The 25,929-nt window shown below is 41.8% G+C and overlaps 2 protein-coding genes across 3 annotated transcripts in view; one reads left to right on the top strand and one right to left on the bottom strand.

Annotated features, from left to right (window-relative positions):
* LOC135901959 (serine-rich adhesin for platelets-like) overlaps window positions 1-23,816 on the bottom strand; it is a 184,422-nt gene extending 160,606 nt beyond the window's left edge. For both annotated transcript variants that reach the window (XM_065431816.2, XM_070525667.1), the window contains exon 1: window positions 23,728-23,816. The gene's annotated coding sequence lies outside the window, so the exon portion shown is untranslated. The remainder of the gene's footprint in view (window positions 1-23,727) is intronic.
* LOC135901962 (dihydropyrimidinase-like) overlaps window positions 1-25,527 on the top strand; it is a 54,982-nt gene extending 29,455 nt beyond the window's left edge. The window contains exons 5-13 of the mRNA XM_065431824.2: window positions 294-461; window positions 3,921-4,063; window positions 6,516-6,584; window positions 7,859-8,136; window positions 9,223-9,364; window positions 10,470-10,553; window positions 12,622-12,885; window positions 14,904-15,132; window positions 25,212-25,527. Of these exons, the coding sequence (XP_065287896.1) occupies window positions 294-461; window positions 3,921-4,063; window positions 6,516-6,584; window positions 7,859-8,136; window positions 9,223-9,364; window positions 10,470-10,553; window positions 12,622-12,885; window positions 14,904-15,132; window positions 25,212-25,297 (1,463 nt within the window). The 3' untranslated portion in view covers window positions 25,298-25,527. The remainder of the gene's footprint in view (window positions 1-293; window positions 462-3,920; window positions 4,064-6,515; window positions 6,585-7,858; window positions 8,137-9,222; window positions 9,365-10,469; window positions 10,554-12,621; window positions 12,886-14,903; window positions 15,133-25,211) is intronic.
* The last annotated feature ends 402 nt before the right edge of the window (window positions 25,528-25,929 follow it).

Below are 25,929 nucleotides of genomic sequence, written 5' to 3' on the forward strand. Positions count from 1 at the left end.
GGTACCTATTTTCCCTTTCTCACACCTGCCATGGTAGCTTAGTGGCTGTGGTGTTGCACTGTTGACACTGAGAGAGTGTTTTGATCCCAGCCACGGTGGCCACATTTTGATGCAGATGAAATGCAAATACGCTCGTTTGTGTACTTAGATTTAGGTGCATGTTAAAGAAACCAAGGTGGAGAAAAGTAATCTGGAGTCCTCCACTACTGCATGCTTCATAACCAAATCATCGGTTTGGCATGTAAAACCGCCAGCATTTAATACTTTAATTTTTATTCCTCGCTTGTATGCAGTCGACTTTGTCACCAAGAAGTCTCCCAGCATGAGCCTGCTTGAAGCCTACGAAGATTACCGAAGCAGGGCTGACGAGCGCATCTGCTGCGACTATGGCCTTTCGGTTGTCCTCGATGACTATAACGAGAATGTCCTCAGGGAGATGGAAACACTGACCAAGGAGAAAGGTACAGGACTTTTGTGTTTCTATCCTTGCTTGCTTTGTTATCATTTTTCCTATTGATACATAGCAGTTTAATTTGAATACAAGGGGCACTGAAGAGAAAAATAATTTTCGCTGCATTAGCAAATTACTCAGCTACGATACCAAGAAAGCCACTTCTGCTGTGAGAAGGGGCTCGCTAAGCCAGAAAATGTGCAAAAATGAAAGACAGCCTTTAAGTGTCCGTACCAGCTTGTCGTGATGCCACAAAGTTCGACAGTGTATGCTTGAGCCTAGTTAAATTTTTTCCAGCTGATGTGGCCTACATTATGCTCCCAAAGTGCCAGAGAATCGTTGAACTTTGCAAGATTCATAACCCCTCACAACAGCTGAAATAGGACAAAATACTTCGAAATCCAATACATCACACTGACGTACTGGCACTGGGGCGTTGGCTCGAAGCTTGGAAAAAGAAATTTTGACCTTCACTTTCTATTGTAGCAGTCACCCTCTTACCGAGAAATTAACAAAAATAAGCAGGGGTGTCCAAATATCAAAATTTTCGAATACGAATCGACTATGTATACTTCGCATCGAATATCAAATTGAATATCAAATAATGATATGCACATACATTTGTTAGCAAGTTGAATTACTTAAACATGTTGGAACATTGAAATTACATTGCTATTGGTAAAAAAGTTAAACTACTCAGCAGTTATATTAAAAGATTGTGTGTTTGGCTCATGTTAGCTTTGAAAAGTTTAGTAATTTCCGCTAGCCTGTTCTCACCAACTTGTGCCTTACAATACCGCATCAATTTCCCGTAAACTCAGAGGAATTTGGCTTTGTACCAGTCGTCACTCATCGCATTTGCTGTCAAGCGATAAGCTCGGAATTGGGGGTGGGACCTGCGCTCTCGAGTGCAATCTTGCTGTTCGCAAACCCGTGCCCCTTGCCACTGAGAGGGCTGGCTTTGCTACAAAGCTTCGACGTCCAGTGGCTAAGCGTGTTTTACAGGCAAAGTTTCGCCAGCAGCATGGCATTATTGCAAAAATCAGCAGAAAATCGCACATTTTCTTAGATTAGGCAGAAATAAACGCTACGAACCATGCTTGCTCCCACACAGCCAGCAATATATTTGATTTGTTTCGAATATTTGTATCCAATCAAATATTCAAAAGCTTTCAAACACCTAGTTTTCAAACCGAGTACAAATATTAAAAATATAATATTCGATAATATCCTATATTTTCGAATATTCGCACACCCCTAAATATCAGGTTTTTTGGAACACTACCTTAAAGAAAAATAGTTAATCAGTTTAGACTGATACAGTCACTGATAAATGGCATTTTCACTGGCAGTCACTGGCACTGGCAGTCACTGATAAATGGCAGTTTAATGGCATTTTCGACTGGTCATTTCAGAGCACTCCGATGGCAATTCCTAAAAGCAACTGGTGAGAGCTGTTGCTTTTGGTAGCCAGTTGCTAATCACTTTGCTCAGTGTGGTAGTATAAAAATTGCTCGGGATGAGTGCAAGTGATCATGCACAATGCATACAAGTTCAATTGCACCCTTTTATTCTGTGTCTGCACATTTGCACATCACAATTTGGCCAAAGTAAATAATCAAAAGTGTATTTTTGCTCAAATCCTTGCTTCTTGCTGGCATTATAGTTTACCTGGATTATAAGCTGAAGATAAGGAGTGCCTCAAACAAAGATGCAAGCTACATAGCACAATGTTACGAGTTTTTTTATTTATTCAAAGGTACATCACAGGCTCTGGTCGGAGCATTGAGTGATCAGGGATTATACAACAAATTTATGTGATGAGCATGAAAAGAGCAACAGATCGACGATTACTTAGCATCTGGAGCGGAATGTCTAGCTTAGTTTTTGTTATACTGGAATGGTGGATATTGTGACATGAAATGAATCGAGCGGCTGTATTTTGTACGGCTTCCAGTATTGAAATTAAATTACTCTTGACGAAGCTACCAGATGGACGAAGAAAACTTAAGCTGTGGGTGGACGAAGGTTAAATATGTCAATTTGCATGTATGAGCTGAGCAATGACTCACATTTCAACGTAAGTAACCCAGTGTTTGTGGCACTTTAGCAAAAATGTTGGTGATATGCAATTTCCACGAGAAGTCTGATGTAAGATGCAAGCCTAAGTACTTACATGACACTGCATGGGGCAGTGAAACATTCTATATAGAACACGTAAAGTTAGGAAGTGGCTGTTTATGAATACAGGAAACTGTTTTGCACTTATTCAACAACACCATAAACCAGTTACCACACCAGGCATAAACAAGGTTAAGGTCCTTTTGGAGGATGAGGTGGTCATCATCACTTTCAATAGAGCGGTACACGATGCAGTCATCAGCAAATAGTCGGATGCATGTGGAAATGTTAAAAGGCAGGTCATTAATGTAAATTAAAAAAAGTAAAGTGCCTGGCATGCTGCCCTGTGGAACACCGGATGTGACGTGGGTATGGTTATGAGGCGCGCCCTAGTGTAGGGCTACAGATAAATTTTGACCTAGGGTGCTTTAACATGCATCCCATACACTGTACATGGGTGTTTTTGCATGTTGCCTGCACCAATTTGCAGCCACCTTTAATCATGTGCATTGTATTTCATGAAACGGGAAATACTGTTATCCTCCAGAAGGTAGCACAAAGCTATATAGGAAACCCATATGGCTTTCATAGAAAGACAGCTTCACAGTTGAAAAAAAAAAAAAGGGGATAATTCTGAACTGAAGGTCAAAACCTATGCCACTACATGTTGGGGGCAGTCATTCTCCTATTCGAATTAACCAGGACACCGGCCACGGTGGCATAGTGCCTTTGGCATTGCGCTTCTAAGCCCAATGATGCGGCTTCAAATTCCGGCCACGGCGGCCGCATGTTGGTGCGGGCAAAATGCAAAAATTCCCATCTGCAGTGCATGAGGTGCACGCTGAAGAACACTAGGTGGCCAAAATTAATCCATAGTCCCTCGCTAGGGCATGCCTCATAATCAGATTATGATTATTACATGTAGCACCCCAGAATTTAATTAAATTTTTTGCAGAAATCCACAAAGTGGAGAAAGGGAAGAGTGTTGTCCACTCGCAAACATATAAAGCCCCAAAAAAAGCCCATACACATTTCTCACCTGTACGTGTTCGAAACTTGTATCTCGCCCCTTTCTCATAGTGCAGTGTTCATACATATTGTGAATGGTGTGCGTACACTTCATCAATTCCATGTGTTAGTTGTCATTCCATTATCTTCTTAGCACGCTCTCTCTGTTGCCTGGCCAAATAAAAACATTCAATCTGCTTCCGTTTTACAATGTATATTTATCTCAGCTGCCATTGCTTCGAAGTGCCTTTTAGCTCACTGATGCATACAGATGACTAAACATGATTTGCCTTACTTTTAGCTTTGTTTTCATTGCTTTCTCTTTTCGTGACCTACACAGGTGTGAATGCCTTCAAGATGTTCATGGCCTACAAAGGTACACTCATGATGGAGGATCACAAGCTCATCCAGGCACTTAAGGCGTGTAGCAAACTGGGAGCGCTGGCTCGCATCCATGCCGAGAATGGCGACATTATTTACGAGGTCTGTGTGATGTATGCGAGACATGATACCCGACTTTATGCTGTGGGGGTGCCCTTTCCCATCAACTCTTTCCATAATGTGGACGAGACCAGTGTGCCTATGCCGACTCAAGCATTAAAGGGACTGACAACCAATTTTCATGGTAGCCATTTTCTTTAGTGCAATGGAAAGCTTACCAGTCAGTGTCTAAATCATGAAGTGCTAACATGGAAAATGCCATGGAACATTTTTGATCAGAATTTTTCAATCTGCAGTGAGGATGTAGTCGTTCACTGGAAGTATGCTGAAAATGGTGATAGGTGAGTGCGATAGCAATTATGCGCAGGCATTAGTGGGAGGCAGACAGCTGTGGCCGCCGGTGTAACAAAGCATGATTTTGTTTATCAAGTCGATGTTCCTGTGATTCACGTTTACCAAATTGTTAAATGGTTTCTGCGATAATAGCTACGTTTTTTTGCTGTTTCCTGTCCAACTGCTTTGGTATTTAACCAGTAAAAATGAAATCAATTGGATCGAAAACAAAACGATGCCTTTACACGTGAAACGAAGTTCAGCGTGTTGCCATAGCCATGCGTGCATTTTTGATCTACGAAGCATAGAATAATGCGCGAGTGTTTTATAATATAGCAACTGCAACTTTAAGCAATAATTATGCTGTACTTAATAACAGTCGACCTATGTACAGTAATCTCGTAGAATCCATCTGATGTACGAAGATTTCACCGCCACGTCTCGCCACTTACTGGTTATTGACTTTCTTTGCCAATGTAAAATTATAATTCCTACTTAAATTGCAGACAGGATGCTGGAATCTATCACTATAAATCATGGTCATTTCATTTTCATCAACGTTTCACAACACATCCTAGCCAGTTGTCAGTCCCTTTAATGTACTGCTGAAGAGGCAATTCATTGACATTTGCACTCCACATATTTTAATACATAGACATGTATAGAGTGGCACTGAATTTCTGTTCCAATTAGAAGAATGTCCAGTTGCCTTTTAAACCACTGACATGATGTTCTTAAATACACAATGCTTGTGACGACTCAAAATTTTGATCTAATGCAAAGAAATTCATACATTTTAGTTCACTCACTGTTTTCAGACGTTTGTTTTCCAAGGCTACATTAATGTGGATCTTGGATGAGCGCCACTAGCAAATTGTGCCATTGACTGATTGCAGCATGAGTGACTGGGTTGTGCATGCATTTGCATTGATGTCCTGATTGTATATCTGCACAAATGAAGCAGTGCGTACCTTTACATCAAATAACCAATAAGTTATTCTGTTTTGCACCACATTAAAATTAACTTTGCCCAATTCATACTTATAATTAAAGAACATGTGGTCTCTAATAGTTTTAATGAACAAGAGCCAACTGTAAAGTGATTTTGAAATTTAGTATTTACTTTCATTAAAGATGTTATTATGCATGTGAGAAAAGTCAGTATTTCTGTATCATTTTATGAAGTATAGCCACTAGGGAAAAGCAATGTTTCTTAAAGTTTGTGCACTATTCTGTAGGAAGACTAATCAACAAGTCACATTGCGAATTCACTGTTTATGAGTTAAATATAACCACATCACATGTGATGTCATAACCTCTCCGGTGGTGTCCACATATTGCTTTACACTTGCCCTTGCTGTGCAGTCACAGCTATATCCGCGGAGTTTTCATGGCAATGCAGGGAAACCTACGAGGGCAGAGTTTCTGCAAACTAGTTACTATGCCAAGTAGTGTAGCAGAGTTTGACAGTGCTTTAGGTTTTTTGGGACAGATACGGAGCCAGCGTAGCTTCCAGGTAGGACGGTTTCACATTTGTCGACGGTTTTACATTTGGAAGAGAAAAGCAGAAAAATAAGTCAAATTTAACACTCAATGGTGTATTTTTCTTGTCGTCTTATTTTGCTGTTGCAAATAAGGTGGGAGGGTAGCAGTTTGGGCTTAGTCAGTATTCCATAGTACAATAAGAGCAAAAGTGCAAAAGAAGGCAGGACGACAAGAAACATGGACAAGTGCTCAACTATTTTTCTTGTCGTCTGGTTTTCTTTTGTGCTTTTACTCTTATTAGACTATGTAAATAAGATGTTAAGTTTTACCTTCTCCAGCTTAAACTCACATAGATGAAAACATGGGAATTCTTTCGGAAACGCACTTAATTTAGGCACACTTTGCCTATGTAGCTTTCCCTTCCTTGTCACAGAAAGTTGTTCACGACTACAGTGTCCTGTGCACTGAGACTAGGGTCACTGCTGAAGAGTAGTGCATCATTTTATATGTGTGTGCATTATAGCAGTCCATGTAGCTCATGATTCCAGTAGTTAAAAGATGGTCATACGGCATGTGCCCTGACTTCATCTGAGCTTGTCATGCTTGCAAAAGGAGTGGAGTAGGACAATGATGGCCTTCCTATTTTACAAAAAAAAAAAAAATTTTTTTTTTCTAGAACCAAAGCAAGCTGCTTTGCATGGAGGTTACTGGTCCAGAAGGCCATCTCTACAGCAGAGAAGAAGAGGTATGTATTTTGGTTCTTGAAAAAAAGAAAATAGAAAGAAAAAGCTCGGCAGCAGCACAGTGGCTATGGCGTTGCACTGCTGAGCTCGAGGTCCGATCCAAGCTGCAGCGGCTGTATTGCAATGAGGGTGGGATGCAAAACTGCTTGTTACCGCATATCGGTTGCACGTTAAAAAAGCCAAGGTGGTCAAAGTTAATCTGGAGACCCCCACTATGGCATCCCTCATCATTAAATAGTGATTTTGGCATGTAAAGCCCCAGAACTGTTCTACTTGCTGAAAAAAAACCATGCGAGCAATAAGGCATGAAAAGCCAGCCACTACCTAGTCACTCCTAGAATTAACAAGTCAAATAATGAGCCCACAATTTCCACAGCACCTTTCTTTGCATTCCTTTTGACTTGATGATCACCAGCTCAACATAAAATTATTTGTATCATATTTTTATTATTGGTGTTCACTTCCTCAAATATATTATCGCAGCAGGGAGTGTTTGGTAATGTTTGTTTCTTTAATCAGTTGTCCAGCCTCTGGAGCCTTCCACTGCCCCGCAGTCAGAGTATAGTATAGGGGCTTAAAAACCCAGTCAACAAATCAATCAATCTTTATGACACTTTCATAAACTCCATTTTATCAACACTGAATTAAAATTGGACCTGTTCTTATCCCCAACTTCTACCTTACAATACAGATTCCAAGCTGCCACATGAACACATTTGCATTCTCTCCTAACAAGGACAGCTTCTTCCTGGAACCATCCTCCCCACTAGGCTGCCTGTAATCCTGGCCAACTGTCCTTTGAAGCTGCCATATCAATGTTTTTGTTGACCTCAACCTTCCTACCCCTCTAGCAGCAGGTTTTGAATTTCAAATAAGTTAATGATCCAACCAATCAGTCAATAATGACTGAATGAATCAATGAATCAATGCTCTCTGTGAGACAGGTAAAGGCCGATGCTAGCTGGTTTCAAGAGTATTTCATAGCAGTCAAGCAATGATTCAAGCAGTCAACTCGTACTGAAGGCGATGGCCATGATGCTAGTGAAAGTAGACCAAGAGGACAGAATGTGCTTGCTTATCCTTCTCCAAAGTTGTTCACTCCATAGTTAAGGCAAGCTGCTGCAAAGTTGTGTTAAGTCTTGCCAGGCAAACACCTTTGCTATTGCCGGAGATGTGGTTTTTTATTCATCACCCTGGAACTACAGAGCGAAATGCTACGAGCATCTCACAACGACTAATCAATCAATAATCAATCTCCATTCCCTTGTAAACACAGGTGGAGGCTGAGGCAACACACCGGGCTATTGTGCTGGCCAACCAGGTGAACTGCCCGCTGTACGTGGTGCACGTCATGAGCAAAAGCGCCGCCGAGGTGATTCTGCGGAAGCGCGCTCAAGGCTGCGTAGTGTTCGGCGAGCCCATTACAGCGAGCCTGGGCACTGACGGCAGCCACTACTTCAATCGATGTTGGAAGCATGCAGCCGCGCACGTCCTCTCGCCCCCTCTGCGGCCTGATCCGTCCACCCGAGGTTACCTCATGGACCTGCTTGCCAGGTGGCACTCTTAATTGTTTGCTCTCATGCCTATAAGTAAAACTGATGCAGTTAAGGCAATGCTGATAAGAAATATATTCATTTAGTGTGGATTGGTAAATTATGCTTCTGGGATAAGCAAAATTGGCAGTACCACCATGAGGAATCTTGGTAAATGAGAAAAGATGCAAAAACGAAAGACACGTGGAAACATACTTCAAAGTTTTCGCACAAGCTTTCCATGACATTGTGGATTTTGACAGCTACTGCTCAGGGTGGGTTAATTGTCTCTGGATAAACAAGGAGTACATTGCATACTAAAGAAACTGAAGGCTCAATCTAGCGAATGTTTATAGACTTTTTGCACAAGAATGGCATAAAATGTGAAAATGCATTGAAATCTGCGATGTCACTTTGACTCTGACAGCGCAATGTAAGTATGAAATTAAAAATGGGAAAATTCTACCTTCATTGTCACCACCATGAAAGAATATTTGATCAGCTTGAACAAATTTAGCATTCACCTTTAGTGTTCCTTCAAATTTTTTTCAAAATGATATTTGAGGGACACCAAGTGTTCAGTTCACTCTACTGCAAGGTAAAATCTATACTACAGAAATACTTAAAACGATTTTGACGGAAAGTTTCCCTTTAAGCTGACTCAAGAACCGCTTTCACAGCTTGCGTGTCTTGCCCTTTCCTGTTTCGCGCTGGCATTCAAATATCATTTGATTCGCAGTTTTTTGCAGAATTTTTATTCTTTCGAGGTAAAGGCATGCCAGTGCTGAGAAACGGACACCTATGGCACAAAAAAAACCCTGCCGCCACCCACATGGCTTACGTCTACCCATATGATGTAGCAGAAGGCGCCAGTCAAAGAACGCATGGGTATCGTTTGAGAGAATGATGTGATTATTTGGTATTGCCAAGTAATACAAAGTACTATTACTTGGTAGCTGATGCAAACTGTGTAATTCTCATTTCAAACTGCAACAAAGCAAAGTGATTTCGCATTACACTTGGAGAGAATCACAAGCTGTGCATGAATTATTGCAAAAGAAGGTAAGGCCATCTTTCATTTGTTCTTCTTTGTGTGTGTGTTTGCCAGCGGAGAGCTGCAGACGACTGGTTCAGACCACTGCACCTTCACTACCACCCAGAAGTCGATTGGTCAGGACGACTTCACCCGCATTCCAAATGGAGTCAACGGCGTTGAAGAACGAATGGGTGTTGTTTGGGAGAATGGAGTGGTGAGAAAACTTTCACCAACCTTTTTTTTTTTTGCACTTAGACTAATACCACAGTCGCATGGGCACCCATGCACTCCTTTTAATTCCTTTGTATGTATCTGTATTTATTGAGGGTGTGTGAATACTCAAAAAGTTTATTATATTTTTAATATTCATAGGCAATTAAAAAATATTTGAAAATGTTTGAGTATTCGGCTGGATACGAATATTCAAATCATATCGCATATATTGCTGACTGCGGGAGCAAACACGGTTCTTAGCATTTGTTTCTATCTAATCTAAGAATACTGGGGAGATCTTGCGCTGAATCATGTGACATTTTTGTGATGCTGGCGAAATTTCACCTGTAGAGCACAGTTAACTGCTAAACGCCTATACTCCAAATTTCTGGAATCCGTCACTAGAGTGGGTCTCATAATCAGATTGTGGCTTTGGCACGTAAAATCCCATAATTAAATTAAATTAATTAATTAATGCTCCCTCATCTCAAAGGAAATAAGAGGCATTTCAAGGGAGCGAGAAGATAAGGGACATGTGACAGGGGTATAGCATCAATGCTTAAGTTCATCTAGTACTTACTGTTTGGTGAAGGATATGATAGAAGCCTGAGTGATGTTTTCTATTGCTTAAAGCAAACCATAAGGCACATTTGGATAACAGGGTTCCACCTGTAGCATCACTCAAATGCACAGTGACACATAAGACGCGACAGTGCTTCATTCAAGAATCGTAAAAAAAGAAATTCTAATTACACTAGGCAAATGCACTAACTACAGCAATGAGATGATGTCAGAACGCTACCTGTAGTGGCTACCATTTAAATGAGAAGGGACTGACTAGTCCATGTTGCCCTCGTGATGTGATTCTTAACTTCATAACTTGCAGCCAGTTCGGAAAGTAGCATCGCCTGCTGCTTGAAGTGCCGTTTTTGCCTGAGCTGTGGAGAACTGTTAATACAGATGCAAAAGATTGAACTGCCAAACATGCTGCAAGAAAATACATCGCTAGAGCACACACACACAAAAAAAGAAGAGGTACTGTCACCTGTCAGAAAAAAATTTGGACTGTGATGTTACTGTACTTTGAAATATTACATTTATTTCAGAACACCGGAAAGTTGGATCCCTGCAAATTTGTGGCCGTCACCAGTGCCAATGCTGCAAAGATCTTCAACATCTATCCACGGAAGGTAAGCAAAATGTGACACTGGCAAACACACACACAGCCGTACAAAAGTAACGAAGGGAGGTGCTCGCAAAGGGGAAATGCTCCTCGAAAAAACATTTTTAAATATTTGTACTAGAAATCTGAAAATCCACACTTATAGAGAATTTCAACAAGATTTCAAATATATTAGCTTCTCTGTAGTTGCTATAGTTCTTGAGTTATATGCTACACAATGGCAAAATAGTGATTTTTCAAGGAATTTATTGTATGACATAATAGTTCTGCGGAAACCCGCAAGGTTGAGAGAAGTAATTAATTAAGGGAAAATGAGACATTCACCCAATCGTTGCAACTGCTACAAAGGAAACCCATACGGGCTCCTCAAAAGAAAAGCCTTGCAGTTGAAGAAAAATTCATCCTGGTCTGGGACTCGAACCCGGGACCACTGCCTTTCCAGGGCAGCCACTCTACGATCTGAGCTAACCAGGCGGCTAGCAGATGGCAGGACGAAGTCGAATTTGTCAACAACTCAAAGCTTCGAGTTGCTTCAAGTTTGCTTCGAGTTGATGACAAATTCATTTCTTGATTTCTTAACCTTGCAGCTGTCTTGTTTCCCCAAAATAAGCCAAAACAGTGCAACTAGTAAGGGGTGCAAATATTCAGCTTTCGAATAACGAATAGAATTCTGCCCAATTAGATTTGGCCTTCAAATAAAGTGGTTACTATTCTTAAATGCAGATATATTTTGAATAGTTTTTTAATATCTTGAATTATCAGTTGTGTGCAATCAAACATAAAATTGAAGCAAAAGTAAGATAAATGTAACTTTGGCGGCCACAATAGACAAGAAACAAGGTCATCTTGGGTACTAGGTGCGAAAACACACACAACACAAGGAAGGAGACGGGACAGAGCGCCACTTACAACTGCTTTTATTTGGAGGCACACCACACACTTATATAGGTACCCGTCTTAGACGCAAGGACCACAATCACATCAAGATTGATATGGAAGCGAACTGGTTAAATATTTCTTTTCAGCCATATATAAAGATATTGACGGGTCGCTGACGCACATGCTTCCTTTCTTTCCGATAAAGGAAGCTTCAATTACTTCCTGAGCTTTTTGATCTTTACTTTTTGCCAGAATTCACGCCCCTGCAAAACATGGCTCACAAGAGCGTGACGGGCAGGACTTGGGTATGTTTGGCCCTTCTTTATCTTGCTCTACATTTCTTTCATGTTCCCTCGCTCAGTCGCAGCGCTCAGTCGGGGGGGTGCATCAGCGACCCGTCAATATCTTTATATATGGCTGAAAAGAAATATTTAACCATTTCGCTTCCATATCAATCTTGATGTGATTGTGGTCCTTGCGTCTAAGACGGGTACCTATATAAGTGTGTGGTGTGCCTCCAAATAAAAGCAGTTGTAAGTGGCGCTCTGTCCCGTCTCCTTCTTTGTGTCGTGTGTGTTTTCGCGCCTAGAACCCAAGATGAACTGTGACCAACTCGCCCAACAAGACGTCCTTTTAAGAAACAAGATACACTAACAAGCCCAACATCGTACTTTGCTAAAGAAACAAGGAATTGCATAGCAGAGCGCTGTTAGGTTACACAGGGAGCCAAGTTATTCTGGCAAAACCACCATCATTTGCACTCACCAAAGACTCGTAACTATGTAAACAAACTGCCTAATTGTTCCTGTATTAGACAACACTTCATGATGCGCAATGTGATGGCAAAAGCTTGCTAATGTTGTGATTATGTACATACAAGGATGTGAGCTTAGTTCTATATTAATAGTGAAAAACTGCTTTATCATTATTCGAAAACTATTAGACATTATGGAATTGGATCCACTTCTGGCACTATTCAATTCACATTCAATTTGGTCTGAAAAATTACTTTTCACACACACCTAGCAACTAGACGAGGACCGAAATTGAAGCAAACGCAGATCATAAATGTGCGTTTGCTTCCTTGTCGTCATTTAGTTGTGCTGCCTCAGCTTTTTTTTTATTAGTTTCTTCAAAGATGAACTAGCCCGACAGCACCCCCAACAAGATATCTTCTTTTTGGCTCCGCATTGCAGGGCAGGATCCAGGCTGGTTCTGATGCAGACGTTGTGATCTGGGATCCCGAGAAGGAGCACGTCTTCTCGGCCCAGACTCACCAGTCTGCCAGTGACTTCAACATTCTCGAGGGATTCCGGTGCCGAGGTGCTCCGGTTTTCGTCATATCTCAGGGCCGAGTCGTCGTTGAAAATGGAGAAGTGCATGCTGCCAAGGGCGTTGGCAAGTTCATCCCGATGGCGCCCAACTGCAGCTACGTCTATTCAGCTGTCCGGCAGAGGGAGGCAAGTGGTGACCTTCTGTCCACATAAACATATTGCAGAGACAACACATCTCATTGCTCTCCCTCCCTTTTTTTTTTTACATGCAGTAAAACTGAGCACTCATAGCTGAATGTGCTGTAATGTACTTGTGTTGGCAGCACTGCTGTGAAATAAAATATGTCTTGCATACATTATTTAACTTCTTGCCGGTGAATGTTTTTCACCAGATTATTACTTCTATCAAGGATCATATGGTGCAAAACATGCATACCATACTGGGAAGTTCTTGAATGTTGTCACGGATTCTGTAGCAAAGCGGCCTGGTCAGATTACGTATGTGATGCAAATGCCGTAGTACATTTTCATATGTAAGTGAGCATGAGCAACTATTCTGGAATGTACCATGATACATGTATAAATAGCAGACAGACTTGACCCATGAGAGGAGAGGCTGCTGTTGAGACTAGCAGAACTGTAGTAGTAATCCCAGCAGCAGCTGTAGCAGCAGGTTTTGCATCAATGTGGTTTCCAATTTAGAATGTCTAGCAACAAAAATTTTGGTCCCTCTAGTGTTGTGCTACTTTTGAAATAAATATTAGATGTCACAGTACTATAAAAAATTCCAGTAACACTGCAATTTTGCATAAACAGTCTACCAATAGCATGCACTAGCTTTTTGGAGTGACAAATAATCTCTCTTTGTGTTACATGATGTTATAAGTAATATTGTCACGTAGTGACAGTAAAGAACACAGTAGCAATACTGTAAATGACGAAACTAACTTTTATTGGGCTAATCTGTGCCCACAAAAACAGGCTACACTTAAAGCACAACGATAATGGCGAACACAGTCGGCGATTGGCGAAAACCTGATCTGCCGGTCAAGCCCGTCGGCTTTTCTACACGAGCTATCAAACTTTCCAGAGTAATCGCTGGTGCCCACGTGTCTTCCAGAAAGTTGTACACCATTCCCGTCACGCATACATTCAAGGTTCGGTGACAACAGACAGTGGATAGAACCATCGATAACACTCCAGAAACTTCCGATACGTACGTCCCACGCTGAGTGATAACATTTGTCAGACGGTGAAAAGTGCTCAACCAAGAAGATAAACAAGTCCTTGTGTCAATATCAACTCGTGGTTCAAGCATCTCTCATTGCATATTCGTAGATTTAGGTGCATGTTAAAGATCTCCAGGTGGTCGGAATTTCCCGAGTCCTCCACTACGGCGTACCTCATAATCAGAAAGTAGTTTTGGCACGTAATACCTCATAATTACATTGCACATTCGATAGTGTGCAACGGCTTGCAGAAATTAACCAGAACAAAGGCACTATCAGCATAAATGGAATTGAAGAAAGAAAAAAGCGATATGAACACCTGTTCCTTGTAACCACAAGGATGTGCTATGTGCAGTCGTTCCACAACCAGTCTTCAAGCATAATGCGGACCAAAACGGACATGATGGAGCTTGAACAAATTCACTGTCACAAATTCCTGCTAAGCAGAAAATGCAATAATGCAGCCTAATCTCTTTCAGTTTGTCCACATTTGGGGGAGGTGCACATTTTACATTCCCAAGACAGAGCTTAGCAGTGGAAGCTGTGTCCCCGTTTTCACCACTGCTCCTGACAAAGGAACTTGATCTGCATCGTACCCAGCTTCTACTATGGCTATTAACCAGCACCTCCCCTAAAGTTGTTTTGTGAAAGGAGGCAAGAGGCGAGGGAGCATTTACAGAATATATTTGCAGGAGTACAGCGCTCAGCAAACTGAAAAAAGGCTCACACAAAATAATTTTGTTGCTTTGCTTCACCAACACATATCTGCTTCAGTTATCCTGTAGCACTATGGTACATGTTATGCACTTCGCAAAACCTTTTTTTTTTCTTTATTCTACATTTTTGTGCTCCAGAGTGAGGCCCCATGCCAGGTCTTACACGAGGGTGTGCCTTACATGATTAAGTACTTTATCTTCCTCTGTCACCTGAGTTGCAGCTTCCTTCTAACCCCATTGACGCTGACGTCCTTTACAGGCTTCAATTCCACGCAAGATCGATCGATCGGCCCCAACGCCAGAACCGGAGACTGTAGAAGAGCCGCCCGTGTCGCCCGCAAATGCTGCCCCTGCGACACAGTCGACTCCACCACCCGCACCATATTACAAGGAGCCGCTGTACCCAGCTACGCCCCGAGAGTTCCACAGTCGGCCTCTGACACGCAGTGGCTGCCGCAACCTCCAGGACTCCACCTTCAGCCTCTCTGGTAAGCATGTTGCCTTCATCGCACCTAGTTACCCCTTTAGGGATAGGACATAAAAAATACCTGAAAGAAATGCTTAATTTTTGTCAAAATGTGCAAAATACACCTAGAACAAGGATATTTGATGTAAAGAAAAAAATGTTCGCAGATCCAAGCAACTCATACATCAAGGAAAGCAAAGCCGATTAAAAAAATTTTTCACTCCTTTCAAATGCAAAACAGTGCTCCTTGAGGGGCATCGGGGGCAGAGGTCTCGACACCATCCTCACAGATCCCCAGGCAGGATCTGGCGATGATGGGCTGAGGCACCTTTATCAGCAGCAGGCAGAATGCCCGGTAGGCCCTTGGGATTCAGAAGCAAAAGCCCTTGAAATGCTGACGGGGATGCGTATCGCATGGGAACGTGAAGCCGAGGTGCTAAGACTGAAAGGCCCAAAAGCGATACCCACAAAATGTTTCTCAATTTGAACCCTTCCTAGCTGACCTCCAAGGTGGAGTTGGTTAAATGCGACGTGAGAACCAAAAATGATTAATTAATGGGTAAAATAAACAGGCACAAAAGTTGTCAATTCATGCAAAGTATACGCATGGTAACTTTTATTCTGTCACTCTTGATCATTTCATTTCAAGGCGAATTAGAGGTTCTGATGCAGGCTATGTTGCTGGCTCTTCTTTAACTGACATTTGATACCTAACATGCCACGAAGAAAAATGGTCGTGGAAGTCTTTTTAAGAGCTTTGCTGTAAAATATTTGTGGGAATCTTTTTCAGCAATAGGTTTGTTGCCTGTGATCAACACCAAACAACATAGAAAGTGAGCTTCCCCCCCAAGCCACCTATGACTTCATGTGGAACTTGTACAGACAGTTCCTGCAGCAAGTGAAACAGCGTAAATTGCATTTATTCTACATTACTTGTGTGATGCCTCTGCAGCCAGGGAAATTCCACCAGTCTTTTTCCTCTGTCTGTGCTTTCAAAAGAAAGCGGGTTGTGTGCCAAATCTCTTTTTACTTGTCCTCTGTTCCTTCTCCAATCCTACAAATGACACTTGCAGCCTGTCATTAAGTGCTTACCAAAGATGATTAGCCTAATATTCTGCACTCCAAACCAAAACTCGTCAAGAAAAAGATCTTTTTTTTCATGTGTTGCCTGTAGGTAACCATCTTAAAGGGGGCTAATCACAGCTGGCAAATAAATTGTCACATGCTTCGCAACTCAACTTTAATCCACTTTGCTCTAATTTGTACTGACCTTAATCCACTTTTACCCACCATCATTCACCTTACTCCACCATAGGTCACCTTACTATTAACTTGTAACGTTATTACACATTAATTGCCCATATTTACCATTGTTATGCAATTTACTACCTTCTGTATTACTAATGACACACAAGGCACCGATAACGTCACTGATGATGATGGTTTTTTTACCATCACTTGATTATGCCCAATTTTCTGCCTCATGAGAAATATGCTTTCGCATTAGTAAGGAACAAACACAAGCTTTTTCAGACATTCCTGTTTTTTGTCCACACTAACACAGCTATGAATTCCTACCAACTGACTCACTCGCAATGCTTCCTGCTTAATGTCCACTGCAAAAGCAAAGACCTTGAACATTGCAAAAGAAAATACCTAGAAAGACCTTTCCCAGAGATGTTCACTTGTATCTTTTCTTGCATCAACTGAATCATGCTGTGCCTAATTTCTTAGTCGCCTAACACTGTCTACATAGTCCTTAGTTGCTTTCAACAACGTGTTTCCCCTTTCCTTAGCAATTATTTCATTACTTGACTTTATTTCATTTGAAGTGGCTTCTTATTTGTCGTCAAGCGCAGCTGAATGGCATCTGGCTTTGGACTGATGTGCCATATTTACTCTCATAATGCTCACACTTTTGGTTGAGGAAAATTGATGCTAAGTTGGGGGTGCAATAAGTACGCGGAAGAAATTTGGCGATAGAACATTTTCGGAGCTAAATAGAAAAATGAAATATACAGTGGCTGTAAATCAGGGTTTTCATGTCAGCCAATGTGAACTCAAACAAAATATAACTTCCAAATAGCACATACCTTTGTAGTACATACGAGCACAGGTTCTGCACAAGCAGAAACTACTAACGTCCTTTATTTACAGGCACTAGCTGAAGCTAGTCACTAAATGAATAAATATAGTCTGGCCCGACCTGTTCAAAGTCGGTGTCAATACTGACATCAGAACGAGCAGACAACTATTGCTGCAGCAATGTTCAAGGTTCTCATGATTACTCACGGGAAAAAAATTTGAATTTTTGATGGCCAATGTGGAGGGTGTGAGCAACGTGCAAGTAAATATGACACTGCTGTGAGGAAAAGCATATGAACCAGGGAATTCTGCAATGAAGCCAGTTAGCTTCTCTGCCTATGATGCAACTTGAAATTGAGTACTGCAGTACAGCCTTGGCATTGCAAATTTTCCAGTGCACTGAACAATTTAGTTTGTGTGTGTGGATTGCCAATGAATTCAGCTATTTTGGTGAGCCTGCGGTCCGTATATTTTTGCTCACAGGCATACATATGTGTAGCCCCCTGCTTATGCCAAGTGGAATGTCAGAGATGTGATAGAAGTGATTTGAATACATCCATACCTGAAAGCAAAGTGAGAGCAGTGCTGAAGAGAGAACAAGAGATGTTTTGTATCCTCCGTACGAATCCGACACACATTGATTGAGTTCCTTGTCAAGTGGCCCAAGTAGCGCTTACACTCCCAAGTCCGCACATACACAAATGCCCAGGGGGTCAGATGATGGGACAGCCACTGCTATAGCTCACATGGCAGGGCATTGCACATGTAATGCAGATGTGTTCGATTCCAACTCGCAGCAAGTTGTCTTATAATCCACTTTCATTTCCATTTTCCTTATTGACTCTGCCTTTCAATTTAAAAGAGCAATTAATTTCCCTCATGCTTTACTTGGTTTCATGTGTTTGCAACAATAAGTTTAACCCCTTGGTTCCTTTTATTCTTTTTGCTCATTGTCAGTACTACAGTAACATAGCTACACCATTTTGAGCAGCCATGATCAAACACATACCATTTACCTGTCAGAACAAAAAACTTTTGAAGCGGCACACTTAGTATGCCTTCAAGTGGAAGTATGACTGGGCCAGCCCAGGGTGTCTACCAAGTAGACATTTCATTTACAAATTCCCTGAGTGCCTTTGCAAGTTTTTCTGAATGAGACAGAACTTTGTTATATGTCGAGACGGGCTGACACAATGTTGCCCAATGCTGTCACTCTCTAGTAAGCACGTTGAAACAAAAAATGACTTAATCCACTTTGAATAGTAAAGTGTACTGTTTATTTTACTGAAAAGGGAAACAGAAGCAAGGTGTTAGTAAAATGCACAACGAATAAGATATATCTGAAAAAAAAAATGGCAAACCCCATACCAAATCGAGTCGAACATCTTCAAATACCAATGAAAAGTAGATGCACAAGAAGCAAATATTTTCGAATATGAGCTATTTCTATCAACTGATAGCAAGCTTATTGGTATGAGGCCCGAACTTTGGCACAACTAAGATTCTCTCTCAGCAGCTGGAAAGTCAGCCTCAACTACATGTATGGGCTGAGAATATGGGCTCAGTGTATGGGCTCAGTGTTGGGTCACACTGCTTTAAAGTTTATTTTGGTTTGGATGAGAGACACCTGCATCTTGGCGCAGGCGAACACTTTGGTTTTTGAGTTCAAGCTTCTTCAAAGAGGTGGCGGCATGCTTACTTTCCCGTTCATTTCTCAATTCACGGATCCTTTCTGTTCTCGTCCTCCTTCTACTACACATTCACCCTGCGTTCACCCCATGAACCATTTGAAGCAACCTCTTGGTCAGTTGTACAGTCAATGTTTGATTTTTCGGACTCCCTAAGCATCGCAAAAATGTCAAAAAAAAATGAATGCATGTCAACCTTAACAGTTCAAATCACCACAGGTACGTCCGAGAAAGGTCTGGAGAACTGCTAATACACTAAGTAGACGTATCGGTGCTCGTACTGTGACAGGAGATGGCGGGTGCACATGTGTATAAGGAATACATACTGTGTCCCATGACAATTGCCCCTTTACCACGCTTATGCTTCACTGCAATACTTTCGCCTATGCTTCACTACGTAACATCTCTGTACTGAGGCAAAGCTGACTTTCAAGAATTGGCATTAGGCAACACATTGTGATTTCCAAGCTTCGAAGCCTATCTGGAGGATTACAACGGCAGAGTTGATGCCCGTGCTGACAGCGGCGAATTCTTTCAATGAAAAACATGGCACCGCATGGCAAGAAGCTTGACAGCGAACGTAGAAGTACATGGTGCTGCCGCAAAGCCATGCGAATTATCGGGCATGTCAGAAAAATCGGTCGTTGACTGTACTCTGGAAACTCCTCAAGCTGACGACAGGGCGCCAAATACAATTTGTTGCGATTCCTGTTACTGGAACCAGCATTAGCACAACTTTCGTTCACTTCAAATAAAATTACAGCAAATTTTCCCTGATATAAGCACAAATTTCCTGATTTTTCCCAGAGTATTTTCAGACTATTCAAATTCCCTGAGAACTCCCGGTTTTCCCGTTTGGTAGACACCCTGCTGGGCAAAATGAGACTACCTTGGTAAGGCAGGCCAACATTTCTATGAATGCACCAAACTTTGTCAAGGCTGCCTTTTCAGCACTGGCAGCGAGTGCAGTTTCATGCCGTTATAATGTCGCAATGCGCAGAGCATTGCTGACGGCTGCACTAGAACACAGGCTATAGAAACTTGGTAAGGAGTTGTAGCCTGCCTGTATGCATATTACAGTTGATGGAATATTGAAACACCAGAAACAGAGAAGTGCACAGTATAGGGTACTATCATATACACGCCTCTGCTATGTTTAAGGTGGCATTAACCTTTGAAAGGGTACATGCCACCACCTGCTAAATGCTCTGGCAAACTTTCCGCAGAACTTAGCAATTTTTGATAATCAAAATGTCAGTCCACTAAGAAGCTACTCAAACGATTTGCAGTACCCGCGATCATTGGTTCCATGCATGTAATCACATTTCTTGAAGTAGGAAAATGACTTGCACACTGCCACCAAAAAATACAGTATATGTAAGCTCCGCACAAGACACATTTACCTTTTAGATACAACAGTAGACTTCTGTTAATTCTACTCCGGCTAATTCGATTTTTCGGTTAATTCTATTCCACCTGAAGGTCCCGGTTATAGGCCAAAACTTTCATTATTTCAATCCGAAAATTGGTTCTCGCTAGATAATTCAAACTTCACCAGTCAGCATGCACGTGCTTGACCTCTATAGTGACCCTAATAGCGACCCCTTTTAGTGGAAGCATCTGTCTAGGTGGACCTTGGGGGTCAGTGTATGCTCTCAACACGCGTCATCTCCTATAGAAAACATCCGTTTTCAGTCTGCCCTAGGAAGCTTTTTCAAGCAATAACCATATCTCACGAATGTCTGATTACTGTACTTACCTGATTTTGAAGCGAGCCTTCCTTTTTACATTTTTCTTTCTTTTTCGCGAAAACTGGGCCGAAAAGGTGCAATTGGATATGAAACCAAAACCACCCTCAGGCGTTCGTATGCTTTACCGCATAAAAGAAGTGTACTGCGGCGAAGTTGACTTTAAAAGCTGACTTCAGAAAACCAGCTGCCATTGTGCAACACAACTTCGGACTCTTGCCCATTTTTCTTGCCAATATATAAGGTGCGCATTATATTTCTACTTTGTTTAGGAGCTTGAATGTCATTTCTATGCTAGTTTTCGGCTTTGGACTATAGAAAGTGGGCGCATGTTTGATTCTGGGGTACGTTAGATACGGGCGCATACTGCCAAGTTAATCAGCTGTGCGTGGGGCACTTTTTCTGCGTCTTGTCTAATTCTACTTGCTAGATAATTCGACAAATTTTGTCACTGCCGTCAGGGTCGAATTGATGGAAGTTGACAGAAAGTCATTATTACCTTGTTACCGAATAACTTAAAAAACACATTTATTTCACGTGCAAAGTGCAAGACAAAAATATGCCAGAATGCACTTCACATTCTTGATACGAGATTACACAACCAAGTGCGTGCCACCGTGCCTCCACATGCCACCACACACTTTCTGAAGACTTCACCGCGTCAGCTTAAGCACAATCGCAGACAAAGGGCGTGGTTACACTAACAAAAAAAAATTTTCTGGCTAACGTTCGTGTCGAGATAGGCTGAGCGTGCATTCCAAGCTGCCCTCTAGACTGTGAAGGATGCCGCAGTGGATGGCTCTGGAAATTTTGACTGCCTGGCATTCATTACTGCATGCACATAAAGCCAAAGCACTTTTGCGTTTTGTCCCAATCAGTTCGATCCCTGTACTTGACAGTTGCATTCTGGAGAACTCACGCTCAGTCATCAGAATATCATAGCTGCATAGCAACTACTGCAGGTCACCCCAAGAATATGTAGTGTGCCAACATATTTTTCAAAAGTCGAGTGGTCAGTATCAGATTTATTGAGATACTTTGACAGTACTACAAAAAAAGCTACTGATGTGCAGCTGAATTTTCATCCTAGCTCCGGGCAAACTGAAACACACTTTTCGGCATTCGAAAGGACACTGATACTTGAGTGTTATGTGCTACATGCAAACATGAAGAAATAAATTTCATGTCTCCAAATAATGAAACTATAAGGAATGCAGCAGCAGTGGGGTTACGTGAAACGTCTTTCTCGTACTGCAGGGGTTGTATAAAAGCACAAGGGTACAGAAATCACGTTACGAAAAATTCTACAGAAATTCTCAGAACTCTCTACTAGTTTAGAACTTTCTGTGGGCCTAGTTGGTGCATATTTGACAAATATTTTTAAAGTGCAAACAAGAGACATGGCACAAAAGAAAGGTCCTGTGTATGACTTTCCTTTTGTGCCGTGTCTCTGGTTTGCACTTTAAAAATATTTGCCTACTATTGCATTCAGATCATGAACAGCAGGTTGCCATTATCCCTCAAGAGAAAAGTTTATAACAGCTGTGTCTTACCAGTACTCGCGTACGGGGCAGAAACCTGGAGGCTTACGAAAAAGGTTCTACTTAAATTGAGGATGACGCAACGAGCTATGGAAAGAAAAATGATAGGTGTAACATTAAGGGATACGAAAAGAGCAGATTGGGTGAGGGAACAAATGCGAGTTAATGATATCTTAGTTGAAATCAAGAAAAAGAAATGGGCATGGGCAGGAGACGTAATGAAGAGGGAAGATGACCGATGGTCATTAATAGTTACGGAATGGATTCCAAGGGAAGGGAAGCGTAGCAGAGGGTGGCAGAAAGTTAGGTGGGCGGATAAGATTAAGAAGTTTGCAGCGACAACATGGCCACAATTAGTACATGACCAGGGTAGTTGGAGAAGTATGGGAGAGGCCTTTGCCCTGCAGTGGGCGTAACCAGGCTGATGATGATGATGCCTACTAGTGCATAAGTGTTCTTTGGCTCGGCTGTTTGCTTTTGCTTACTTGCTTTTCCTGGATAATGCATGTCTACCCATCACTTTTACGGCGCCAAAGAAACAAAATCTGTGTATTGAACAGCGTGAATTACTTTTCAGCACTTTCCACTTGTTGGAGCCTCTGCCTATGAAGAGGAGCACATAAATTTAGTTAGATAACTGAGGAATTAGAGTGCTCAGATAACAGCCAAAAAAGCCACTGTTTCAAACTTCCAACTTAATAACCTTCTGTATTTGCAATTTCGCACAACACTGAACATAATGCGAGTTTGAAAAACTTATGATGAGCAGAAGTAATATGCGAAACTTGTAGGCTGAACACCACGGACTGGCAAATTAATACAAGTAACTTTAAATGCTATCAGTGACAGTACATATAGGCATGTGTCTTGTGTGCCATCATACAAGAAAAGTTTTCATATCGTCAAAACATGTGACATCTATATATACCTAACACATTGCCACAACACTGCGAAGACCGTTCTTGTAAATAACAAAGGACATAATGCTTGCATTTTTACACGTACCGTGCAACTACACTCTGTGAAAACTATAAAAACTAACTTGACTATCTGATAAATATTAAATTAAGTTTAGCTAGAAACTGCAATTCTACAAGGTTCCAGAAGTGTGCCTAGCAGCTGCCATTAAAAAGGGAGAAAACACCTATATATTACATCGACTAACACGGTTTAAGCTGGTCCAAGCAGTTTTTTAGTTGCTGTTTACATAAATCACGTCTTTTATAGAGCAGATACACCGCGAAAAAGCGCTATCACTGCAGAATTGATCACTGCGCTATCGAGCCGCTGGCACCTAGAACACAGAGTTCGCGTTCGTAAAAGAGTTGTGGCCCCGATACCACCTTCTAAAAGGGTGGAAAGTGCTGTAAACAATCTTAAATAAACTTGCACAAACGAAATAGATGAGTCTCAAACAGGTTACATCAATTATCGTGCCTGGAACATGGTAATCCGAAACCTCGAATTACGTTACGTGTTGCGGCGATTCAAATAGCGCTTCACGGCTTTCAAGGAATACATGTACTTGTTTCACGTAAAAACGAAAGCTACTTGCCAAAATAAAGCGGCGCTGTTGCAGTACCTCACGCTTCATGCAGCCCAGAAGCTTCGCTCTCCACGTTCACTCGATCCACAGCCTCCCCAACTCACTTGACTTTTGGCGCGCAATGCGAAAGCGGAAGGCGCCAAAAGAGAACAAGACCCCCCTATATATTTACAGGGCTGCCTACAAGAACTGCAGCGCCATGCCGAGGCGCCACCTTTCAAAACAATAGAGCATGGACAACTTTCGCCGTGTCCTGCCGGCTGCAGTTGCTGTCATTCGTGTGCGTTAGCGATAGCGTTCAACAAGTTGACGTTGCACTAGCGACGCCATGAAACTGTTATTCTAATGTGAGAAAGCGGTGCCCCCTTGCAGAAGCTGGCCGAACTGAACTAGAGTAATTTTCGCGCGTTTCAGCTCGTGCACAGCGTCGGAAAAATGGCGCACGTCGCTGTGATCGACTGAGGCAAAGCGAAACACTGCCATCTCGGTGTTCAACAGAATTGTTGAATATGCAGCACCGTGAAATGCAGAACTCAGTCGTGGTTTTATTGACATTAACTGTGCTGCTTAGCGAGCGGTCTCGGAGCCTGCGGAGCGTGGTGAAACTCTGACGTCAATCTTCACGGCTCATTTTAACTGTGAATTTCGCCTATTTCGATTCTCTTACAGAACGGCGAGGCCGACTCATCAGATTTAAACAGGATCCAATTAAATTTTCGCACGAATTTAGGCATAATATAGCCGTTTATTTGTAGAATACTTTCTAGTGCTCCGTACATATATGTAGGTTTTGTAAATGTAGATCCTTGGGTTTGTTGGCACACCCACTCTGGGGGAATGGCCAGATATGAAATGTAAGGAATTACAAAACAAACCTTTTGTATAGGTATATGTTAAAACAACAGAGAAGTGGTGGAAGAACGATTTTAGGAGAATGTAGGATTAGGTGGAAAACATAAAACAATTTGAAATCAATTTTGCTGAAAGGAAACATTAAATTTTGCATTTACCGTTTAAATATCACTGATCCTACAATAAAATTCTGGAGTGTAGTGGTAACCTTCCCGTCAATGTGCCCAAGAGTCGAGGCACCCTAGGATAGCAAGTTCAGAGCAGTTCAAGCTAATCCAAGAAAGCAGAGTGACGTCTCTAAGGTTTGTTTTCTTAGTTATAAATCTTCGACAGGAAACAAATTTTCTATGGTCTCATTTTCTCTGTGAAAAGAACAAATTGGCGAGGGTACCAGAGCAGCCCTATATAAATAGAAATTTTAAAGATTGTTTTGTTTCTGAAAAGCTAACTGTTACCTTTTCCTTTCAACCTCTTGAAGACTCCAGCAATACAGCAAGTTCGGCGAGTTGCATGGTTAGCATAGCATTTATGATGAACGTACAGAGAGCAAAAAGGTCTTGGGACAGGACAGAATTCATTAAGATTTGTTAAAGAGCTCCCCTTTCTTTCTCCTTCTAATAGTGTGTTCATTTTCAATCCAGGTGCCCAGATCGATGACGACAAAGGCTCTAGAGCCGCCATCCGTGTGCACAACCCACCGGGAGGACGATCATCCGGCATCTGGTAGACATCGCCACGTTGCTTCCACTACGGTGGCATTTGACTCCGCTAACTGCCACCTAATCGCCGCCGCCGCTGCTTGTCAGCTGTCCCACCACCCTATGAAGTGGTTGCGATCAAATTTCTTTCCATCTCCCTGTTGTGCTTGTTGTGTCGCCCTTACCAATCTGAACTACTTCATTATTTTTAACGCAGTACGCGCGGCATTCGCTAAATAAAGTAGCATCGATATCATGATATCAATGTCATTCCTTATTTCCACATGGAAAGCACACCGGATCACACCAGAAAGCAGCAGGTACTGTTGCTTGTCTTTTAGTACCCTTCAACTAATGTTACTGGAACAAATGCCTACAATTAATGACCCATATTCGAGTGGTCACTTCAGAGCACTCTGGTAGAGGTACTAAGACCATGAAATACTGCATTCAAGCTGTATTATAAAAATAAGCGGCTCAAATTCATGCTTCATTATCACAATTTAAGCCCACATTTATGCACTCAGTAAAACTTAGTTGCTGTCTTGCATAACCACTGAATCACTGCCAAAGCACTATAATATGGCCAGTCAAATTTGCCTTAACTGCCATTGAGTACACACCTTCTGAAGACTTCACTAAGTGAGCTTCAGCACAATCG

The sequence above is a fragment of the Dermacentor albipictus genome, chromosome 9 (genome assembly GCF_038994185.2).
Source record: "Dermacentor albipictus isolate Rhodes 1998 colony chromosome 9, USDA_Dalb.pri_finalv2, whole genome shotgun sequence".
In the NCBI taxonomy this organism is placed as follows: Eukaryota; Metazoa; Arthropoda; class Arachnida; order Ixodida; family Ixodidae; genus Dermacentor; species Dermacentor albipictus.